Source organism: Haliotis rubra, unplaced genomic scaffold (genome assembly GCF_003918875.1).
Source record: "Haliotis rubra isolate DU_JTF1 unplaced genomic scaffold, ASM391887v1 Scf6, whole genome shotgun sequence".
In the NCBI taxonomy this organism is placed as follows: Eukaryota; Metazoa; Mollusca; class Gastropoda; order Lepetellida; family Haliotidae; genus Haliotis; species Haliotis rubra.
In genome coordinates, this window is record NW_025767301.1 from 2098145 (window position 1) to 2122525 (window position 24381).

Here is a 24381-nt window from a genome sequence, read left to right on the forward strand (position 1 = left end):
AGTATTGTATTAAGCACTGCTTGTCGAGAAACTGGCATGTTTATGAGAAGGGTACAGACACAGATAAACCTCAACAAGAATAGCGTTCAGCCAACACTTACAAATGGTCATTCCCCTGAGATACAAGGTACGCCTGTAATTATGTTATCAAATAAAGGCTGTCAAGCTGCAAGAAATGAACAACTAACTCCCAAGAGAATTCCACTCCAATGTACGTTGTCCTATCAGACCCTTATATTCCAAGCTGTCCAGCCTCCTGATTCCCTCTTCCAGCAGTCACTGGTATCTGTCTGCACCTAACTTCAAAGAGGCCCAACACTAGTAACGATCTCACCTCCACAGATAGTTCTAGTTACCATCTTGTCAGCACTGATTGTGTTGTTGGCGCCAGATTCTTAATTACCCCCTGTCTTGCGGTGAGGAAACTTGTGTATCGGCTGAGACTACAGGAGCTAAGATCAACACTACCTGTAAACACAGGGGAGCACCACACACAGTATTGAAAGTGGAACTCTCTGATCATTGGGGTTACAGAGAGAAGCTTAAGACCTTGTGAATAGAACACACAGTTAGCCTGCAGGAATCTCCAGCTTGTACTGGATAGTGGAGACTGTCTCTGATCTTAGATGATTGTAGTCCTCTGTTGTACTGTGGCTATGTTAAAACTCAGGCAGTGCTGTTGGAAAGGGAGGTTGTGTTTTCAGGTCTAAGTAGGTCTCTGACTTGTCTCCTGTAGACATATGTCTCTTTTGATAGAGTGTGTGTCTCCTGTGAATTTAGGTCAGTGTTGCAGAAATGGTGTGTCTCCTATGGATGTTGGTCTCAGTTTGCAGAGAGTGTGTCTCCTGTAGGTCTCTGTTGTAGAAAGGGTGTGTCTCCTGTGGATGTAGGTTTCAGTTGACAGATTGTGTGTCTCCTGTAGGTGTCTGTTGTAGAAAGGGTGTGTCTCCTGTAGGTCTCTGTTGTAGAGAGTGTGTGTCTCCTGTAGGTCTCTGTTGTAGAAAGAGTTTCAGTGTGTGTCTCCTGTAGGTCTCTGTTGTAGAAAGGATGTGTCTCCTGTGTCTCTGTAGAGAGTGGATGTAGGTTTCAGTTGACAGATTGTGTGTCTCCTGTAGGTGTCTGTTGTAGAAAGGGTGTGTCTCCTGTAGGTCTCTGTTGTAGAGAGTGTGTGTCTCCTGTAGGTCTCTGTTGTAGAAAGGGTGTGTCTCCTGTGGATGTAGGTTTCAGTTGACAGATTGTGTGTCTCCTGTAGGTGTCTGTTGTAGAAAGGGTGTGTCTCCTGTAGGTCTCTGTTGTAGAGAGTGTGTGTCTCCTGTAGGTCTCTGTTGTAGAAAGGGTGTGTCTCCTGTGTCTCCTGTGGATGTAGGTTTCAGTTGACAGATTGTGTGTCTCCTGTAGGTCTCTGTTGTAGAAAGGGTGTGTCTCTGTAGGTCTCTGTTGTAGAAAGGGTGTGTCTCCTGTAGGTCTCTGTTGTAGAGAGTGTGTGTCTCCTGTAGGTCTCTGTTGTAGAAAGGGTGTGTCTCCTGTGGATGTAGGTTTCAGTTGACAGATTGTGTGTCTCCTGTAGGTGTCTGTTGTAGAAAGGGTGTGTCTCCTGTGGATGTAGTCTGTTGTATGTGCCTGCAGCGGCTATCACTATAGCAATGGAGCTAAGCAAACCCTTAAAATACCTAGAAACAGTATTGCACATGAAACAGTGAATTGAAGGTACGAAGGGGAGGAAGAACAAACATTTGGCAAGTTGAACTGTTGAACAAGTAACATTGGATTGCAGTGAGTCCAAAAGAAAGTCCCTGACACCAAGACAAGATCGTTTCATTATATTCATTGCAATTATATAATGCAAAAGATTCAAATTTTCCATCAACAGATAATTCTGAAAAATAATAGGAAGGTGAATTTCAGCATTTGCCCTAAAAAACTGGCTCTATGCAGACTTCCTGAAAGCAAGCTGCCCATGAAGGGTACAACCCTTATCCTTACAAAACAGACCATGGCAACAAACTTTGGGATGGCCAAGAGAAAACCAAAGATCAAGTCTGCACCAGTGTATTGACACCATGTGTACAGACGAGTCAAGATTTTGTCTCGATTACAGATGGCAATGTAGTGGCAATGGGTATGCCAGGGCAACACTTCTTGACCATGATAGTAATGGGGGCAGTACTGCCATGGTGTGGGGTACTGCTGATTTGGTTATTGTGAATAGACTTGCCAGCACTATCAGTTGTCATTGTTTTTATTCGCTAGAATTATCAGCTCAAGACTTGAACTGTGAGATGACAATACCAGACCGTACCATCGTGCCAAGGTCATCATAGATTATCTCCAATAAGAAAACGTGCAGATATTGGATAGGGTCACTGGGTTCAGTGACAAGTCCCCAATGCAGCATGTACAAGATGTTCTCCAGTGGACAGTGTACCCAACGTCCATCAACATGGACCAGCAGTCATTAAAGATGCAAGAGGCAGTGGGGTAGCCTAGTGGTTAAAGCGTTCGCTTGTCACGACAAAGACCCAGGTTCATTTCCTCACATGGGAAATATGTTTGAAGCCCATTTTCCAGTGGTCCCCACCATGATATTGCTGGAATATTGCTAAAGGCGGCGTTAAACCAAACTCACTCACTCACTCATTAAAGATGTTCTTTTGGTAGAATGGCGGCCAATACTAACGTGAGTTAATCAACCAAAGTCCATCAAGATGTCATGCATGATGGACTCGCCAAATATTTATCTTTATACCTGAAGTTAATTTTACATACACTTATTGCCATTCCACCTTAACTGTAGTTTCCCTTATATCCTGTTGGGAATTTATAAAGTAAAGAAAGAGATTGACTATGTGACCAGAGTTTATGCTTTAGTCAATCTTACTAATGGATATTATTTCACCTGGGTGATTCTCCTTCAAGTGCCAGTAAGTGACAGGGCTTCCTAAACATGTTTCCAAGCTGCTAAACGATTTTCACTCGCTTTAATAATCATTGACTTATCTTTGATCTATTCATTAAGACGTGGACAAAGTAGCTCGTTAATTATTAGTCTTTCTTTAAGATCGTCACTCACTTATCATCTTCAAACAATGTACGTGGGTTCGTCATGCCCCAACCCGTTTCTCGATACTTGAAACAGATTACATGCTAATTTCATAGACGCCAATAATGACAACGAAATCTATAACACCCTTGGAAGGGGCACTAATTTCATTCATAACATTAACTTTTTCATGTTCTTAATTTCAACATGGCCATTGGAAATTGACAACCCACTGAGCTGACATGACCTAAAAATTGTTAACAACAAGTAATGAGCCCTTTACCAAGGGCAGATAAGCAAGCACAGGTTTTCTCTTTGATCTTCATCCCGCTTTACAAGTTAAATTCCTTCAACAAAGAATTCAGGTTTTTTCAGGCTACATTCCAAGCATATGTTGTGGAATCTGTCCGAGGTGGAATTACCTCCGACAGAATGATTAGTGCTTTAGAAAATGTTAGCCTTGCATTCTTACTGGTGCCCTGACATTGTGTAAACAGAGCAGCATTATCAAAGATAAACTTGATTGGTTCTGGGGATGGGTGATAGAGAAAGTCGGAGGAAAGATAGTTTCAAAGAAACAATTAGAGTCTGCACTTGATGTTTATGTAAGAATGAATTAAGTCAAGTAAGTAAATTAGTTGGAACAAAGATAATCAGCCTTCACCTTGACATGATGCTAAAGTATATACTTCAGCTGGGCAGTGCAACCTGAGCCATGTTGGTTAGGCTGAGATGGGAAACTTGGGTATACGGTTGCATGGGTCCCAAGTAGGTTAGTCACATGATATGTTGTTTAGTGACAGCAACAATAAAACTCTGTAGTTATACCATGAGCATACCACTTTTTTGGTGTATCTTACTGACTTAACCTCTCTCTCTCTCTCTCTCTCTCTGTCTCTCTCTCTCATATATTTTAAAGGCAATGTTAAAATCCATTTCACCTTACCTTGTACACAACATCAGCTACTGTCCTTTTCTGGTCCACCTACCAGCTGCCATGATACTCCTGTGTGTGAGATTAAAGAACACACACTCACTCATTCACTCATTACAGATTTTCATGTCAGCAATAATAAAAATACCATTTTGACCTTATCCTGGTAAAGTGTAATTTGATGATCACTTAGTATGAGATATGTGCAGCACTGGAGACCATAGCTGGGTGTCGGTTTCCCAACAAGCTATAAACTGGAAGTACTGAGCAGAACTTGTCATAACACTGGCAGGTCACTGTGACCTTTTCATGAGTAAAATCTGCCAAACTTTGGTTTAAGTACACCCTTGGGATATAGAAAGAGAAAACACTTAATGGGTGTGTTTCTGCTGCTGCATGTAATGCATACACTTTCTGGTATCATGAACTCCATCGGGATTCCAGGACGGGGCCCAAGTGCCTCATGTCTGTCAGAGCTCAATACAATGGAGATGTTAGGCTCAGGGTCCAAGTCAACAAAGTGATCGGAGTACTAGGGTGATTGTAATTCCAATTCTTTATGTAGACTTATCACTGTCCGAGAGCTTCAGTCACTTTGTGGAGAACAGAACCCTGGGTCTGTGACATGGCTGACTTCATGTCAAGTACCCAGTGATGTAGATGATGATCAGCCTTTCAGCATCTGGTTTGCCTTGTCCAGATTCAATACTGTGGACTTAGTCGTTTAGACTATTTTGGAACAGCTGAATGTGGTTGTCAGCAGTTTTTAACAACTTTTGTTCACTGATTTCCAGAAGGTGCATATGGATTTTGCTGTTTGTATGGTTCTGTGTGTTGTTAAACTTTTCACTCAGCAATATTCTAGCAATATGACAGTGGGTTGTAAATACAGTGGTCGACTTGTATAAACCTTCAAAACCAATGCTATTTTGTGTGTTGGCATGATGCTACACCAAACTGGTGACAGTAAAATATTTGTTTTAAGTCCTGAAGTAAGTTAGGCAAAGAGAATCTATTTCCTGTCATTTAATTGTAAATTATCTAAGTTTAAATTTAGGAAGTTGACATCAACAGTCAAAAAGCAATGTATAAGTCAATCCCTCCTTCAATCCCCTCTAATTCTAGCTACGAAAAACTCCCTGATACAGTAATCATGTTTGGACCAGACAATTCAGTGACTGACATCCTGAGTGAGCATCAGTCTTCCCAAGAGGGAAGTGCAATCAACATGCCATCAAGCCTGACTACCATATGCACTTTGCTGTGTCTCAGTTCGCTTGTCACTCAGAAGACCCGGGTTCGAATCCCCACATGCACACAGTGTGTGAAGCCAATTTCTGGTGTCCCCTGCCGTGAACTTGCTGGAATATTGCTGAAAGTGGCGTAAAACTAAACTCACTCACTCACTCACTCACTCACTCACTGCTGTGTTTCACAGCTAGACATAGGCTTATAGTGCCTGTAGTCTTCCCCAAAGTACACGCACAGTAAACAAATGTAGACCTATTGCCGTGGTTTCACAGTATGTACAGACTTGCATTAAGATTGTATGATGGCCTGGAGAAGGTGAGGTGAATACCCAGAGGACAAGTTGATTCTTGTGCTCATGACACCTTCCACTGCACATCAATCTAAGCATCAATACTAAAATGGATGTTGGAGTTCAATTATGGCAGTTAAAGTGTTAAAATGCTTTAATGGAATTGAACCCAAAGCACAATTGCTTACACTGATGAGTAGAACGGTCAACACAGACACATAACAGATCGACAAGATAATACGTGTGAAGGTGAAAAGGTCAAGGGTCATGGTCGGGGTAACAACGAAAAGTCTACAGGACTGAGATAAGGAATTATTAGGGAACATGCATTTATTCGAGGACAGCCATAGGCAATTTATTGGTTGTTATTTCAGATATTTTCTGTTAACAGCTAATTGTACTGCTGTATTAAGGGAAGACTGCCCTGGGGGCTATGCTGTATATTGACATATGCTCCGTCAGCCATGGGTGTGATGGTGTCTATAGCTTGTCAATAGTGCTATTGACATAATCGTCATAATTTCTATTCCTCTGATGAGGTATTGCTTGACCTGATCTGACTGTTTCCATTTCATTCTGATTGCTAATCAGTCGTTGGTATTGATTTGTTTGATTGAGTCTATTTCTAGCCAGCGTGGACCAGGTACGATCACTTTGGTCATGAGATACCAACTGACTCCTGACAGCCAGGGCCATATCTGTCTTTACATAATCAATATCAATTTCTGAAATTGACCCAAATTTATAACCTTACAAAAATCATAGTAACATACAATTTCTCAAGTGTGTGTTCAATCGTGGCGTGAGCATTTAATTGTTGACAAATCAGTGTCAGCTATAAGTTTGACATGCTGGAAAATATATCATATCTATGATGTTCAGTGTGTTCATGTGTACAGAATCGATAAGCCTGTCATACAGACCCTGAAACTAACATATTAAAAATTCCCATGCGTGTCAACAATACTTTGGCAAGTGTGGATTTCATTAGTTTTTGTCTGAAAATGTAGAGATTTTCTAGCTTCTGTACTGTTACATATTAAAAGACAAAATAGCCTGAAAAATAAATATTCCATTTACAGACTTGGTATAAAAATTAATGTCATATCACAATTATCAAATTTCAGCTTATCAGTATAGCAGCTTGAATACATACACAGAAGGGCTGTGGGGTAGCCAAGTGGTTAAAGTGTTCCCTCATCAGGGTTCGATTCCCCACATGGGTACAATGTGTGAAGCCCATTTCTGGTGTCCCCCAGTGTGATATTGCTGGAATATTGCTAAAACCAGTGTAAAACCATACTCACTCACTTACTCACATACACAAGAAATGTAATCATAAACCACCTTCATCTTCACCCATTATAGTCATCTAATGCATAAAGAAAGATATGTCGACTTTATCTGAGATAGATCCATACAGGAGATAGATGTGTTGTAGGGAAGTAGTCCCAGTACATGCTGCAGAACACATCAAAATACTATTAAAAAGTTTTTAGGAAGCTAGTATCTCTTCCGACTGCAAGTATCTGCTAATAGAGCTTGTAAATTTCCTTTGGGACAAAGTTGAATGTTATGGTACTTGAGTGTTCTCATGTTTGTTAGCTTTTAGCTTGTTAGAATAACCCCCCGGGTATGCTGGTGCATTTAATGTGTGAGTGAGTGAGTTGGTTTTTTTACAACTTTTAGCAATGCTCTAGCACTATGAGGCAGAAATGGGCTTCACACATTGTATCCATGTGGAATGGAACCTGGGCCTCCAGCTTGATAAGCAAACACTAAACCATTAGGAGCCACTATAGGATATGTTTGCTACCCAGTAAGGAAAAGAAAGAAAGGCTAACCCTAACCCTAATCCTAACCCTAACCCAACCCTGAGTATTAGAGGAGTAAGGCAAGGAGTATTGGTAAACATGGTAAAATAGTTACAACATAAGGTATCAAACATATACTATAATCATACCATCATGTTGCTGGCTAACCCTAACCCTAACTCTAACCCTAACATTAACCCTAACCCAACCCTGAGTATTAGAGGAAAGGAGTATTGGTAAACATGGTAAAATAGTTACAACATAAGGTATCAAAAATATACTATAATCAAACCAACCATGTTACCCTATCACCCCAGTCAGGATCCCCATTCCCCATTTTGTAGGGTTTTGAATTTTTTTAACAAACTTTATGGATAACAGCTTTTATTTCATGAGTGCAATGTTTTGATACAGATTCTTTTGTGTTCTTGTATCTCTATCAAAGCGTCACGCTCATGAAATAAAAAAAGTTGTTATCCATGAAAAACATTTAATATTGTATGTCCCAACTCCTAAAAATACCGACCGCCTCCGTGGTGTAGTGGTTAGAGCATCGTGACCGCCTCCGTGGTGTAGTGGTTAGAGCATCGTGACCGCCTCCGTGGTGTAGTGGTTAGAGCCTTGGCCCGGAGAGCGGAAGGTCGCGGGTTCGATCCCCGATCGTGTCATACCAAAAGACGTTAAAATATGGTACTTGTTGGTCCCTGCCTGGTGCTCGGAATTAATGGGTACAGCAAGGACTGGTCGGCTTGGAGTCAGTATAATGTGTCTGAGTGGGGTATTCATGCTTCACTGCGGCATGGTATCTCAGTGGGCTAGCACTATAAAACCAGCTTAAGTCTGGGCTAGTGCAAGCAGCCGCACATACACATACACACGCATGCACGTCGTCATATGAGTGAAATATTCTCAAGCACGACGTTAAACCCAATTCCACCACCATCACCTAAAAATGCCACCCAAAGAAGTTATGATGAACTTTAGTAAGTATGTAGTTATTATTTGCTTATAAACTGATTCAATACTTTCGGGGCGCATCCCATATAAATTATGGGTTAGATGGTAATCACTGTGACCTTGACATCACAGGTTGGTGACATGACATATGTCAGTTGACCTCTAAGGAATCTTAATGACATCAAACTACTGCATGTGATCTGAAACTGATGCACGTTGTTAAATTGTTACGTGGAAATGAAAGTTCGTGATTATACAGGTACTGTTTCAACTCATGCAGGTCACGCTGAACTGGTGTTTCTGACCATTGTAATTTGAAATGCATGCTACAACTGAATTAGTTTGAATGATTCATGTAGCCATAGTTTGTGTTGGTCCCATCGGACTTGTGATGCATGTTATATGCATCCTCTGTTGACTGGAATATTTTACAAGTGGTAAACACCCCAGAAATTGTTGTCCATTGGTATACTAATTGTATTGGTATCAGTCAGTCTGGTGGCTGGTGGGGTGTTGGGGTAGTCTAGTGGTTAAAGTGTTAGCTCGTCACGCCGAGGACCCAGGTTTTATTCCCCACACTGGTTCAATGTGTGAATCACGCCGAAGACCCGGGTTCGAATCCCCACATGGGCAAAATGTGTGAAGCCCATTTCTGGTGTCCCCCGCCGTGATGTTGCTGGAATATTGCTAAAAGCAGCATAAAACCAAACTCAGTCAGTCAGTCAATGTGTGAAGCCCATTGTGGTGTCCCCTGCCATGATATTGCTGGAATATTGCTAAAAGCGGCGTAAAACTATACTCATTCACTCTGGTGAAACTCTCCTTTTCTAAGAATTGGTATAAGTGAGTGTGTTATTAAGCCTGGTGTCTGGTAAAACTCTCTTAGCATGTTATCCAGTGAAATATGCATTCCAAAGAATTAGTGTACTGGTAAGTGAGTGAGTGAGTAAATGAGTGACCATGCATGCATGATTGGGTAATTACATATCATCATATCCCAGTTGTGTTCATGACGTCAATCACTGGATTTTCTGGTTCAGATTTGATCATCAACCGACATAATGGAACATAGCTAGAGTCTAGTGTTATACATCAAACAAACAAAGTTTGCCTAGCTATAAGTAAGGAGAATAGGGCCGGAAAGGTTTGGGCATAGTTGTAGTCCCTACACATGTTTACTGTTGTTAAAATCCTCACTCAGCAGTATTCCAGCTACACGACAGTGGCTTGACGATAATGAAGGTTGGACCAGACAATCCAGTGATTGATGTTGTCAGCAGCAATACATACTGTCAACCCAGTCACGGAGTCTCACCATCGGATTCATTTAGTTAGTCCCCTCCTAACATCAGCAACGGTTTCCAGGTCCGACTGTTACCTAGAGACTTCCTCAAGGACTCACTACCACTGAGACTGTTTAGAAAACATCAGTTAAAGAACTCTCTAGCCCAGAAGGTACAGAATACACTCGGTTCCCCCAAGTGTCGGGGTGTGGGAGCAGCCATCCAGATTGGAATGTTCCAAATAAACATTTACAAATTACACGGAATGAGGCAAGTGGGCCATGCATGGAGAGAAGGGAATTAGCGGAAGACGGCTCAAAAACAACATCCAGCGGGAAGAAAAAACATAGATTATCGGCATGTTGTTTCTCCGTGCATGTTTATATGATGCTGATGAGCGTGATCACCTGCAGACAGCGTTGCTGCTATGTATGTGGTGCTGTAGGCTGATCATTCCTGGGATTTGGAGGAAATTACTTTTCTATTATATGATAAGACAAATACACAAGTTAGGATTATTTGTTGTTGTAGGGAAAGCGGTTTTGCTAAATAACATATGAGGAGGTACTTGTTTGCTTTGACGGTAGTAAGCTTTGGAAGATGAATCTGTCTTACTTTATTGACAAATAGATGCCTGAATGGCGGTAGGTGCACATTATGTAGTCATGGATATTTTGGCGAGAAATTGGTAATATTTGTTTCGTTTGAAATAAATATGATGGATTTGATGTGACGTGAAAGTGCTTTCAGAAAGAAAACGTAATGGTGAAAAAGAATGTTTTGATGTTTAAACAGTTTTGTATCATAATGACGCTCCATTAAAATATTTGTGTGTTGAATAAAAATGTCTTTGATGGTAACGTGGAGTGTTCCGCTAAACACTTCGCCACTTTGATCAATACAAACGCAATAAATTCTAATATTTTGCTTTTGGCCGATTTGACTTTAAACAAATGAAACTGCAAGATGAGGAAAAAAAATGACCTGCAACATTAAAAAGGATTTGCATTCCTTTAAATTCACATTTAAAAGGAATACAATTTTCCACATATTTGATGTTAAACGCCCAAGATGGAAATGAAGTTGATGAATTATTTGTGATGTGAAAATACTTATTTTGATGGAGTTGTGATCAGATATAATGACGAAGTCGGTCAGGAGTGGGATGTGGTGAATGATTATTACTCAAGCACGACAGCATCTTTGATCAGTGTTTGTTCAAACGCTGTTTGTGACACGTTTGCCTTTCACGTTTCTCTTGAAGATGGTGTAACTACTTAATCTATTAGATGAGTTTTTAGCCATGGCGCTGAACTTCAGCAGCAGTTCATTTACAACACCAGTGTTCCATGTTTGAAAGTGTAAGAATCGATTGAAAATTTAACAGACTTATTTTTATCAGTGGAGGAAAAAGTGACTTTCTCTAGTTGGAAAGCTTTGAGGCTAGGGCTCGATGCCTCTGAGCCTGTGTTTTAACGTCTAAAGAGTTGCGTTGACAAATAGTCATTAGGAACGTAATGCACGGAAATGTTGTATTTTGATTGCAATCAGTCAGTCAGTTTTGTACATAGGGTCTTGACAAGCATGTTATTTTTTCAATTATGTTTCATATTTCAGTTTCCAGTTTCCGTTATAATGGAATAAAGAATATTCAATGTTTTGTTGCAGAGGCTATTAATCACAATGTTGCATTCAAAGTTGACTTTTTGTGTTGACGTATTGAATAACATGTAGAAAGTCATTTCAAGCAAATTGTAGGTATTTAAATTGAGCAAGTTCAATATTTTAATATCTCTCAAGATTTGTTTTTCGTTTTAATAAAGTGATGAGTTGTCAGCACACTCAGAGTAAAATATTGAATTTCATTTCCTCTTTTTTCAATGCCAGACCCAGCTGAGACATCATGACGCCAGAATCGTAGAAGCCAAAGCTCTCAAGATCAAAGAGTGGGTCACAAACAAACTGCATGAGGTGAGACACTCAAACTGTTTGACAAACTTCTTATTTTTTGCGAATGACGTACCTCTGCCATTATCATCACCATAATGCTCCATTTTGTCATCATGCAATAATAATCTTTTAGATTTTCATAAAAAGTCCACTTCACCCTAATAAGTCATGTGGATAACAGTTTTCTTTCACACAGGTTGGCAAACTACCAGAACATTATCTGCTCAAAGGGGCGGTGGGGTAGCCTTGTTGTTAAAGAGTTCGCTTGTCACGCCAAAAACATGGGTTCGATTCCCCACATGGGTTCAGTGTGTGAAGCCCATTTCTGGTGTCATCCCGCCGTGATATTGCTGGAATATTGCTAAAAGCGGCGTAAAACCATACTCACTCACTTATCTGCTCAAAAGAAGTTAAGGACCTGATTAATTCATAGTACTATACAGGTAGTTAATTTGGCATGTCATAAAGAAATCTAGTTGTCCTTAACTTCTTTTGAGTATTATGTAATGATACATTCTCTGTTGAATGTTGGTGCCACGTTGCTAAGAGGCCTCCCCTTGGTAATGATTGTATAACAGTGCACAGACATGAGATATAAGATTTATAACATGCATATTTCAGCTCAAGGAATAGAAGTCCAAACTGCAGGATATCATAATAGGCTTATTGAGAAACAAGATCCATGACTTGTATATTGCGACTGAGGAAAGCTAACCTGAGGCTGTGGCTTCAGAACACATACAATGATATGAGAACAATAGCATGTATATTTCATCCAGAGGGACAACGATTTCAAATACCTTATTTACAGCATGTATTGTGGTGACGTATGATAACATGTATATTTCATTTAGAAATACCCAAGAGGTGTTTATTCCAATATTTAGGTTGAAGTAATTTTTCAAAGATAAATCTCTCTAGGTTTCAGTCTCATTTTATACTGCAGGAAGATTTAATCTTGAAGATGTCTCCGAGTCCTGTTCTTTGATAAAGATGCATGCTCAACACCAAACGACTGCCTGTCAGTTACATGTCCGATGTAGAAATTGTTTCAATAGAACCATAGAAATTAAGAAAATTTAAGCCCTCACATTATCTTGTGATCAAAGGGATGAGGTGTAAGACAGGTCATTATTTTCCTACTGGAGGCGCATAATTTTAAAACCATTGTGAAAGGAATTTGATATGTTGGTTTTAAACTATTCTGAAACTCGATGAATCACATTCAGGTTTGTACAGTGCATAGTTATGTGTGATTAATTTTTGCAGCCATTTGGCAAAAGATTACAAACATTTTGACATTTATACAAGTGAGAACCGATGTGCATACTGTTCAAATACTTGTAGCACATTTATGCAAGTTTTGGACACTGAGCTTTTTACATGTGTCTATTGTGTGTGTGTGTGTCAATTGTATGATATGTGTCTATGTGTGTCTACTGAATGTTGTGTGTGATGTATGTCTAGTGTGTACTGTGGTGTGTGTTTATGTGTGTGGTGTGGTGAGTGTCTAGTGTGTAGTATGTCTACCGTGTGGTGTATGTCTAGTGTGTACTGAGGTGTGTGTTTATGTGTAGTGTGGTGAGTGTCTAATGTGTAGTATGTGTACTGTGTGGTGTGTCTAGTGTGTACTGTGATGTGTGTTTATGTGTGTGGTGTGGTGTGTGTCTACTGTGTGGTGTATGTCTAGTGTGTACTGTGATGTGTGTGGTGTGTATGTATACTGTGTGGTGTATGTCTAGTGTGTACTGTGGTGTGTATTTATGTGTGTGGTATGGTGTGTTTGGGGTGTGTGTTTAGGGTGTGTGTTTAGAGTATGGTGTGTGTACTGTATAGTGTGTACCTAATGTGTGTTGTGTACCCTGCAGCTGGAAGAACAGAACCTTGAGATCCAGCGTGAGAACGATATGCTACAGCAACAGGTGGAGCTGCTACGTGATCGCCTCCAGTCTCTCCCTGCCCAGGCCGTCAAGGAGATATACAGACTCAGCCTTGAAATGCAGGTCGGTGTGTGTGTAGTGAGGCTCTGGTAGAACAAGGTAGCTGCAATTGTATCTTGTAATGTGTTAGTTGAACTGACACATATACAGCATAATATGGTCTGTTGACTTCGTAAATCTAAGTTAAGATCTAATTAGTAAAGCAAGGAAAAGGTCTAACTAGTAAAGCTAACAGTTGGTCTAACCAGTAAAGCTCACAGTTGGTCTAATTAGTAAAGCGAAGATATGGTCTAACCAGTAAAGCTAACAGTTGGTGTAATTAGTAAAGCTAGTATGGTCTAACCAGTAAAGCTCACAGTTGGTCTAATTAGTAAAGCGAAGATATGGTCTAACCAGTAAAGCTAACAGTTGGTGTAATTAGTAAAGCTAGTATGGTCTAACCAGTCAAGCTCACAGTTGGTCTAATTAGTAAGGCTAACAGTTGGTCTAATTAGTAAAGCTTGGATATGGTCTAACTAGTAAAGCTAACAGTTGGTCTAATTAGTAAAGCTTGGATATGGTCTAACTACTAAAGCTAACAGTTGGTCTAATTAGTAAAGCGAAGATATGGTATAACCAGTAAAGCTAACAGTTGGTCTAATTAGTAAAGCGAAGATATGGTCTAACCAGTAAAAACAGGATAAGATATCATTGGTAAAGCTAAGATATAATATCATTAGTAAAGCTAAGATAGGGTCCAATTAGTAAAGTTAAGATATGGTCCAATTAATAAAGCTAAGATAAGGTTTAATTTGTAAAGCTAAGATTTGGTATATTTACTAAAAGTGAGATTTGGTCTTCAAAGTCAAGCTAAGATATGGTGCATTTTTGTTGTGAAGTATTATATCATGAGGGAACTTTGTGTAGCTTACATACAGGTAGATTATACCGACTTAATCTAGCCAAGACATGGTCTGAGTACAACTTAGATAGTCTACTGTCTTAGTATGGCTTAGGTGTATTCCATTGACATAGTATAGAAGAGGTATTTTCTGCTGCCTTAGTACAGCAAAGTTTAATGTACTGACTTAGTGTAGTTTAGATATAGTCTTCTGACCTGGTATAGTTAACATATAGCATTGCTAAGGTATAGTTTGAGCAGATCGATGCTCATGCTGTTGATCACTGGATTGTCTGGTCCAGACTCGATTATTTACAGACCGCTGCCATATAGCTGGAATATTGTGAGTGTGGCATAAAACTAAACTCACTCACTAAGATATAGTCTACTGACTTAGTATTGCTATGTTACTGTCTAGTGACCTTTTTACCTGATGTCTTATCTATTGATGCTACGGGGCTATGCAAAACAGCTTAGATATGGCCTGTTGATGGAGTAAATCAAACATTTAATAGAGCTAACTTAGGGACTATTGCCCTACAGTAGCAGGGATATTGTCTTGAACCAAGGTTTTGTCATTTTGGCAAACTTGAATGAAATGATCTTAGCTCTACGATGATCATTACTTATATATTCTAATGTATGGAATTATCCCTATAGTTCTTTGTGAAACAGGGCTTGTAAAGTTAACATCTTGTCTGTCTGTTCTAGGAGGGATCCATCTCCAGATCTACATCCAGAGGGTCAGAGCCAGCCTGAAATTCCACAACGACCTCGCAGCTCAGTGCTGGAAGCCATGCATCGAGAGATGTCCAGCAAACAAAGTAGTTTGGAGGACGCGGAGGAACACATTTCTGAAGGAGAGAGTGAGGAGTCTATGGGAGATATGGACCATGAGCAGCTGTACCAGGAGGTGGATGCAAACCACGAAAGTATCTACGAACCAAAACGTTTAAATCCACCTCAAATCAAAATTGAGCGGAAAATTCTCCAGAGTGCCCATTTACTGGATTCTCTTGTCAGTTCTTGCAATGGAAGTGAGGAAATGTTGGAGCGAGCTCGAGTGTCTATATCCCAGATTCAGAAAGAGTTTAACGGACATGAGGTTGATGAGCAAGATCTCATCATTGCCGAAGAAATCACTCCGATTAGTCTCACGCCCAAAACTCCCATGACACCCCTCACTCCTTTTCTTCCTGATGCACCTCCAAGCACACCAACAAACTTCTTCAGTGTCAACTTTGATGCTTCGAACATTTCAGCAATAGCGACTCTGCCCAGAGTGAGAAAAGAGAAGTTACCAGGAGTGTTGATTCATGCGGACAACACAGCGCGGGAGTTTATTCACACAGGGAGCTGATCACGGGAGTGGATATTCAGGTCCACCATTTTGCCAACTCGGAGCCAACAGACATAGGGGCAGCAGGAAGGAGATCAGTGACTATAACCAACAATGTGCCTAAACAAACAGAACAGACCTCGGGACCTCAGACCAAACCAGTTACCTCAGTGAGTTCTGTTGGCTGTACTGACTGTATTACCAAGAAAGGTGTGGCTTGAGGCAGGGGAAGGGGAGTGCAGCGTATTGGAAAAGGGGGATGCCTTAACTTGTTTCAGAAATAATGGAAATAATTCACTTTACCTTACAAATAGGTTGTATTTGTTGAAAATATAATTATGTGGTTATCTAGTCGTGTAAGGGCTCGCTCAATATGCTGCAGACCAGGTTTCCGTCACCCTTACTGGTACAATGTGTGAAGCCTGTTTCTGGTGTATTTTCCCCCTCTTCCATCCCCCTTTCCCCCAGTGATTTACCTGAAATCAGGTGATTTACCTGATTTACCTGCTAAAAGTGGCATAAAATTATGCTACTCACTCACTCACTCACTCACTCAATCACTCACGACGCGACTCACTCAACTCACACTCACTCACTCACCACCCACCCACCCACTCACTCACTCACTCACTCACTCACACTCACTCACTCACTCACCCACCCTCACCCCACTCCACCCACTCACTCACTCACTTTTCTAAACAATCATGTGCTCTAAAAGGGCGTGTGAGGTGGGGAGATCCCTGTGTGGTTTGCACCACCATGGCTATACCCGAAATGTATGTTGGCAAGAATCCTTGAAATAGTCCTTGTATTGAGATCTTCAACAAGTCCTAGATAAAACAAGTAATTAATCAGATGTTTTATTGTAAGCTTATGGACGTCAAGTTCTGTAATATGAGGAACATGATGTTTCGTAGTATAGAGTTTCTCAATGCGGGAGTAGGATATACTCTGAAACGTCATGTTCTCACATTACAGAAGCTGACATCCATAAGAAAATCCCCACCTCTACTTTGTCGGCCAGTAAATACAGTGAGCATAGCTCCATGCCATAAGCTGTGGTACATTGACAACAGTAAAGTAGCAGTTTAAATAATTGAGATATAACTCCACAACATCCAAAATTTAATTGTGTCATTTTTAACCTCCTCATAACTCTTCTGTCACTTTAACCCTACTTTCTATAATTTGTAGTTGTGAAGAAGAGATTTTGAGTATGTTAGGTGACTTTTGTTACTCTCATGGCACTGTAAAACCTACTAGAGCTGTTTTTATTTGCAGAACATATTTACGGCCCCCCTGATAAACATGTCAGTTTTGTCAGGTTGTTTGATCAGGTTAATGTTATCAGACAAGACAGGACAAATGGTCCATTTATTATGTATTTTCCCTCCTTTTTTCACAATCTTTCTGTGAATGCAGTTGTGTCATCAAAACCATCAGAAATTAGGAGCCAACAGCTAAATTCAATATTCAATATTCAGTACCAGAACGGTACTGGGAACCTAACCTGGCCATGAATATCTATCTGTTGGTTAATAGCTATTTTGACCACTGTCTCAGTATTAACCTGCATGTAAGTTTAAGGTAGACAGAGTTTCCTCCCTTGACACATCAGGGGAGATAACATAGTGTGGCAATGCTATGGGCTCAAGTTCACTCTTATACTACTTCTAGTGCAGTACCTAGACTAACATATAGTCTCTGAAATGAACATGTTTTACAGAAAAACAATTCCTAAATCAATTCTAATCATAATCATTTCTTGATTTTGTGCCATGAAAGCATACATGGACTTGGTCTTAATCACACTGTTAGTCATGTGATCATTAGACGACACAGTGTATATATTTTTATATCAAACTTTTTCACTTTTTGTCACCATTTGTGTTTATGTACCAATGGCCTTCCTACAGTACTAAACATGGTTGTATCTGCTGTTTAATAGGAGAAAAGAATCTATGCAGTAGCCAACAAGCGGACCAAAGGATGGAGGAAAGTGTCAGAGGTTAAAGGTCAGTATGACGCTATCATAATATAGTGTATATGGTGCAACTAGTCAGGCTTTTGTTTTAAGTGGAAATGATGAAAAATGAAGGTTTTCTTGTAAAACATATTTTAGTGTACCCAGTGGGATGCTTGGGGCTGAATAGTTTAATATGATTATGGGGAATTGCTCAACTTTATGGCTGTCATATATCCAAAATGGCTGCCGTGAGTGGATAGTTCCTAGTTTGGTGGCCTCTGTTGTAGATAGTCAGCTATGGTAGAGATGTCACCATGTCTCCACTGATTAGTGCTCATACTGTCTGCCACAGTTTGTGAAGGACTCATTCTATAAGGAAGCTTTAGTGCTATGGCATTGTAAGTCTAGTCCACTGACACTGATCTGTGACAACAAGGTGTCTGTAGAGCATCAATCAGTCCATGTTCTCATCTCCAGAACCTTCCCCAATAATGGAGAACCACGCAGCCAACAACTTGTACAGGGACTTCACCGTGCCAGTGTATGCAACACTCAAAGGTGTAAGTATGACACGGCCCTAGAGTTCAAATCCAGGCATATGTTATGTTAGCTGTAGTTAAAGACAAGCAGAATGACAATATATAGAGATTATTACACGAACAAGTGTCATACGACTTATATGAAACAAGTGTGAAATTTTGTATTTTTGTGTGAAATTTTGTTTTAGAAACTCATGCAGAATTGTGCATGAGTTTCGTATAAGTCATGTGGCACACTTGCGAGTGTAATCATTTCTTTATTATAAATTTTATTCATGTACATTTGTGCAGTAAAACACGGTAAACTAGTGTGACTGCCCTGATGACACCATCTCAGTTTATCCAATCTCTTGGCATGGAATATGATCTTATGCTCATGGGCGTAACTTGATTAAAAAGTAATTTTAGAATGGTGCTGCAATTATGTCTCCCCCGAAGGGTCGGTTGAGTTTCCGTCGGTGTCGGCGTCGGCGTTCCCATTGTTTCTGGAACATAACTTTAAATCTACTGGAACAATCTTCACCAAATTTGGTATACTACCTCTCCATATCATGTCGATGTGCTTTTGGGTGTTTGAGGGTTTTTTTCAATTTTATTTTTTTCTGTTTTCATGGCAACAATTTGGACTTTGTCTTTTTGAAGGGTAAAGTTTGTTTCCAGAGCATAATTCTGAAACTAATTGACCTATCTTCACCAAATTTGCTATACTGCCTCTCCTTATCATGTGCCTTATGGAAGTTTAAACATTTTTTTCCAATTTTATTTCTTTCTGTTGAGGTCTCAACTTTGAATTGGGGGAAGGGGGAGACATCTGCTTTTTATGAGTAAAAACACTTTCTAGTTTGATTCTGAGACTGTGGTAGGGCAGAAAATGGTTCCAGGGAAATCATCACAGTGGAATGGTGATATGATGTACTGGATAACTGAGGATGCAAGTTGACACTGTGATATAAATACGATAATGTTCAGAGTGGTGTTAAACCTAGCTCACTCACTAACACACAAAACAACAAACAAGCAAGAGTTAAGTTGCATGTCAAACACCTCAGAAGAGAGGGTACAGATCCAAATAGTTTGCTTCATTCTGTAAAGTAGAGAAATATATTTCCTGTTTAACTCATGAACTTGAATTCACCATTTTTCGCAGAAAGCTGCTCAGATCCGCAGCACACCTTTCATGGAGGAGACATCATCTGATTCTTCTGAGAATGAGGAGGAGATTCCTGTTGCCGTGGTAGCGCCTAGCCAACCTGCTGCTGGAGTGAGCAGTATGGCCACTGACACAGTGCAAGTGAAGACACCCAGCGCACAGACAACGCCAAAACCTGTCAGAAGTAAGGGTGGTCACTCAATCTTTGTTAGTTTGTCTTTACCGAATTGGCACGAGTTTCCACTGCTTTTGGTCCCTTTCCACAAAGAAAACTTAGTGCTAAGGTGATCGTAACTCCCATACTGCAACATGCTCCTACAACAGTTGTAGTGCTTGTGCTTGTAGTTCTCCTTTGGCAAGTGACTTGATTCGAAATGTGCCCCGGTCCACCCAATAGTGAGTACCTGGGTAGATTAAGGTTGGAATTGATCTTCAACAACCCATGCTTGTCATAAGAGGTGACGACCTGTGAAGATCTGGGGTAGAATAGGTCTTCAGCAACCCATGCTTGCCACAAAAGGCGACTATGCTTGTCGTAAGAGGCGACTAACGGGATCGGGTGGTCAGACTCGCTGACTTGGAAGACACATGTCATTGGTTCCCAGTTGCACGGGTCGATGCTCATGCTGTTGATCACTGGATTGTCTGGTCCAGACTTGATTATTTACAGACCGCCGCCATATAGCTGGAATATTGCTGAGTGCGGCGTAAAACTAAACTCACTCACTCACTCATAAGAGGTGACAAACAGGATTGGGTGGTCAGACTCCCAACCAACGTTGACACATGTCATCGTATCCCAATTGTGTAGATCAATGCTCATTATGTCCATCATTAGATTTTCTGGTCCAAATCAGTTATTTACAGACCAACATCAGAAAGCTAGACTATTGCTGAGTACAGCATTAAACCAGAAACAAATGTAAATGGGTATCTCAATAGGATGAGATTGTAGTGTGAATGATACCCTTCCACTGCCTCTTAGACAGCTTGGGTATACACCCAAGGGAGTTGAGAATATCACTACAGAGCACACTGATGCACTGACCACATTGATACTGGGGGCATCGTGTGCATACACTAGTGTGAGGACATAACTCATCATAAATCTGTGGACAAATATTCTGTATGCGAATATTTTTGCAAATATGGCATTGTAAAATGGTTATGTATTCAAGTACAACATTTGTGTGGTATTGGATGAAGACTTGTGTAATTGTATGGATTGTGTTTACCTGTACAGGTGTGTCCTGCCACTCTGCAGCATCTGAGGTGTCATGTGACTATGCACTTCCGCCAGACGACTCATCAGGCAAGAGTGACTCCGACACATCAGAACCGGAACAGAAACTGCTCAAATTTGCTGCAGACAGCCAGAAACATGTGAGAACCTGTTTACTTGAATTGAACCTCGAACAGAGATTGTGAGGATTTAGAATTCCTCAACAAACTCAGTGAGATCTAGTGCAGTGTAGAAAGGAGATGGGATAGTAGTTCAGTCCTCAGATTGCATCATAAAAGATGGTATTTGTTGTTGCCCTGCCTGGGGTAGTAGGGGATGAATCATTGACTGATCAGCTCAGCATCAGTATACTGTGTCTGACAGCTCAGAATCAGTATACTGTGTCTCACAGCTCAGAATCAGTATACTGTGTCTCACAGCTCAGAATCAGTATACTGTGTCTCACAGCTCAGAATCAGTATACTGTGTCTCACAGCTCAGAATCAGTATACTGTGTCTCACAGCTCAGAATCAGTATACTGTGTCTCACAGCTCAGAATCAGTATACTGTGTCTCACAGCTCAGAATCAGCATATGTCTCACAGCTGTGTCTGTCTCACAGCTCAGAATCAGTATGCTGTGTCTCACAGCTCAGAATCAGTATACTGTGTCTCACAGCTCAGAATCAGAATCAGAATCAGTATGCTGTGTCTCACCACCTCAGTATCAGTATGCTGTGTCTCAGAATCAGTATACTGTGTCTCACAGAACCAGTATAATGTGTCTCACACTGTGCAGAATCAGAATCAGTATACTGTGTCTCACTCAGAATCTCAGAATCAGTATAATGTGTCTCAGCTCAGAATCTATGTCTCACAGCTCAGCTCAGAATCAGTATACTGTGTCTCACAGCTCAGAATCAGTATAGTACTGTGTCTCACAGCCTCAGAATCAGTGTACTGTGTCTCACAGAATCAGTATGCTCAGAATCAGTATACTGTGTCTCACAGCTCAGCTCAGAATCAGTATACTGTGTCTCTCACAGCTCAGAATCAGTATACTGTGTCTCACAGCTCAGAATCAGTATACTGTGTCTCACAGCTCAGAATCAGTATACTGTGTCTCACAGCTCAGAATCAGTATACTGTGTCTCACAGCTCAGAATCAGTATACTGTGTCTCACAGCTCAGAATCAGTATACTGTGTCTCACAGCTCAGAATCAGTATACTGTGTCTCACATGCACCAACACATCCCCACACTCGTATATGAATCTGAATCATTTCAGAAATCTGATAAACCCTAATTGATTCAAGGACACACACATCCTTGGGTGGTCAAACTTTACCCAAGGCATTCTATCAAAGTAAAAGTGTGGAGTAAAAGATTCATAGGCTGATAGAATGGAATTCATTGTTTTAGACTGATGTAGTTCTCTCTGTTGTCAGGACACACTGGAGAAGTGTGGCTACCTGTCCAAGCTGAGTGGCAAGGTGAAGACGTGGAAGCGGCGCTGGTTCACGCTAAGGAACGGGGAGCTGTTCTACTACAAGTCACAACATGACGTGCTCAGGAAACCGCAGGGCTCCATCAAACTGGACGAACAGACTCGCATCTCTAGATCTTCCGCAGAGCTCACTTTCGAAGTGTGTAAAATGGAGAAATTTTCTTTCCAAGAGCAAAAAAGTTGTACAGTGTTTTATATCAAGACAGTGACAGAAATGGACACACATTAAAGAAACTTCCATTTAATAGTATCCATTAGTATAGAATGATTGTGTGTAATAATCTTTTGAAAATTTGTATGTCCTTTTTGCCAGTTCTCATAGCTGATTGGTCAGTTGAAACTAAGTGACTTCACAGAAGAGAAAATATATGTCATCAATTGTACAAGATATTACAGACTGATTACATTACATCTGCATCTGAGCAATAGGCAGACACTCTTCAGTTCCTGTGTAGGGTTGACATATCCCATTGTCTTTCTATTTTCTTCTTTTAAAATATGAATAACCTACTCTAAACTTCTCTAAATTAATTATTATCTGTACATCGTCATATGAGCGAAATATTCTCAAGCACGACATTAAACCCAATTTCACCTCACCTATTATCTGTACATTGTTAATGAATGCTGTGTGTGGGGCAGTGGGGTAATTAAACCCAGGCTGATTTGTCCATAGAGCACCTGTGAAGGTCCAGGTTAGAATATTGATCTTCAGTAACCCATGCTTGTCGTAAGAGACGACTAACGGGATCGGTCGGTGAGGCTCGCTGACTTGGTTGACACATGTCATCGGTTCCCAATTGTGCAGATCAGTGTTCATGCTGTAGATCACTGGATTGTCTGGTCCAGACTCGATTAATTACAGACCGCCGCCATATAGCTATAATATTGCTGAGTGCAGCATAAAACTAAACTCACTCACTCACTCGTCCATAGAGATGAACTGTCCAGGAGATAATTTCACTTTGTACACGGAGTTTGATTTCTCATATGGGAACAATCCATCTGTAGTTGTCTCGGGGCAGTGGGGTAGCCTAGTGGTTAAAGCATTGGCTTGTCGCACCAAAGACCTGGGTTCGATTCCCCGCATTGGTGTGTGAAGCCCATTTCTGGTGTCTCCTGCCATGATATTGCCGGAATATTGCTAAAAGTGAATGCTGTGAGTTTCACATAGGCTTAGATTTACACATATCATTCACTTATGACAGAATATCCTTAATTCCATATCAGGGGTTGATTACTCTCTAATTGTACTTGTTGGAAGTGTGAGATTTTGGTTGGAACCCACATACCAGAAACTGAAATTACACAGTTTTATTTCTAGATCATTGTTTTTTTCCATTTTACAGATTTATTTTAAAAGGTTGTTGTTATGTAGGAGGGAAATGTTAAAAGTTGTATACATTTTGTTTTTACAGTAGATAATGTGGACAATATCAATTAATATTTTAAGCACCTTTTCATATTTACAAATTCTCCTACTATAGTTCAGTGTTGAAGTCTCTGATTTCCAGATAACGAACACAAAGAAGACGTACTACTTATCAGCCAACTCCATAGCAGAAATGGACAGATGGATGAGATGTAAGTTATCAGTCCTCAAATTACAATCACATGGATGAGATTTTATGGAAATTATTGTAGTGTACAGTAGTTTCCATGGTGATAGACAGTTTTGAATTGTTCCCTAGCAACCTATGCTGCTTGTAACTGGCGATTAATGGAAGGGAGGTCAGGTTAGTTAGATCATATATCACTGGTGTAGATTGTTGCTCACAGTAAATATCACTGACTGGTATCTGTAGGCATCATACAGTTTACCAGTGATTAAAATGGTAAACACATTTCGCCATTAATGGGTAAACAATATTGGAGTCAGTATACAGCTGGGGTTATGCTTCACAGGCATGGTATCTCGTGGGCTAGCACTATAAAACCAGTGTGACAGGAAATACGCATGCACGCCGTCATATGAGCGAAATATTCTCAAGCACGACGTTAATCCCAATTTCACCTCACCTCACCTCTGATATAAGGTGCACAGCAAGAGAAGTTGACTAACACTTAGTAATTGAATATATATAATTTTGGTAGTAACAAATAATCCCATCTAACCTGAAAAGGATCCTAAGTGAGTTGGGAGATTCAGAACCTGAAGAAATCTAGACTTACTTCATTTAAGGCTTTAGCACTGCAGGGAGGGCTAGGCAGGGAAGGGAAGGCTAGGCACTAGGGAAAATAATGTGGTTCAGGGACTGTGAGACAGAGTACAAGAGTTGGGATGGGTTATCTCATGTCCGAATCCAGTTATGCTGTCT

At 40.5% G+C, this 24381-nt stretch overlaps 1 protein-coding gene across 1 annotated transcript in view; it reads left to right on the plus strand.

Annotated features, from left to right (window-relative positions):
* LOC124255260 (pleckstrin homology domain-containing family H member 1-like) overlaps nucleotides 1–24381 on the plus strand; it is a 211795-nt gene that overhangs the window by 162676 nt on the left and 24738 nt on the right. Inside the window, 11 exon segments of the mRNA XM_046689120.1 lie at nucleotides 11456–11539; nucleotides 13387–13521; nucleotides 15050–15083; nucleotides 15085–15589; nucleotides 15592–15847; nucleotides 17629–17695; nucleotides 18124–18206; nucleotides 19333–19519; nucleotides 20579–20718; nucleotides 22005–22202; nucleotides 23578–23647. Coding sequence (XP_046545076.1) covers nucleotides 11456–11539; nucleotides 13387–13521; nucleotides 15050–15083; nucleotides 15085–15589; nucleotides 15592–15847; nucleotides 17629–17695; nucleotides 18124–18206; nucleotides 19333–19519; nucleotides 20579–20718; nucleotides 22005–22202; nucleotides 23578–23647 — 1759 coding nt within the window.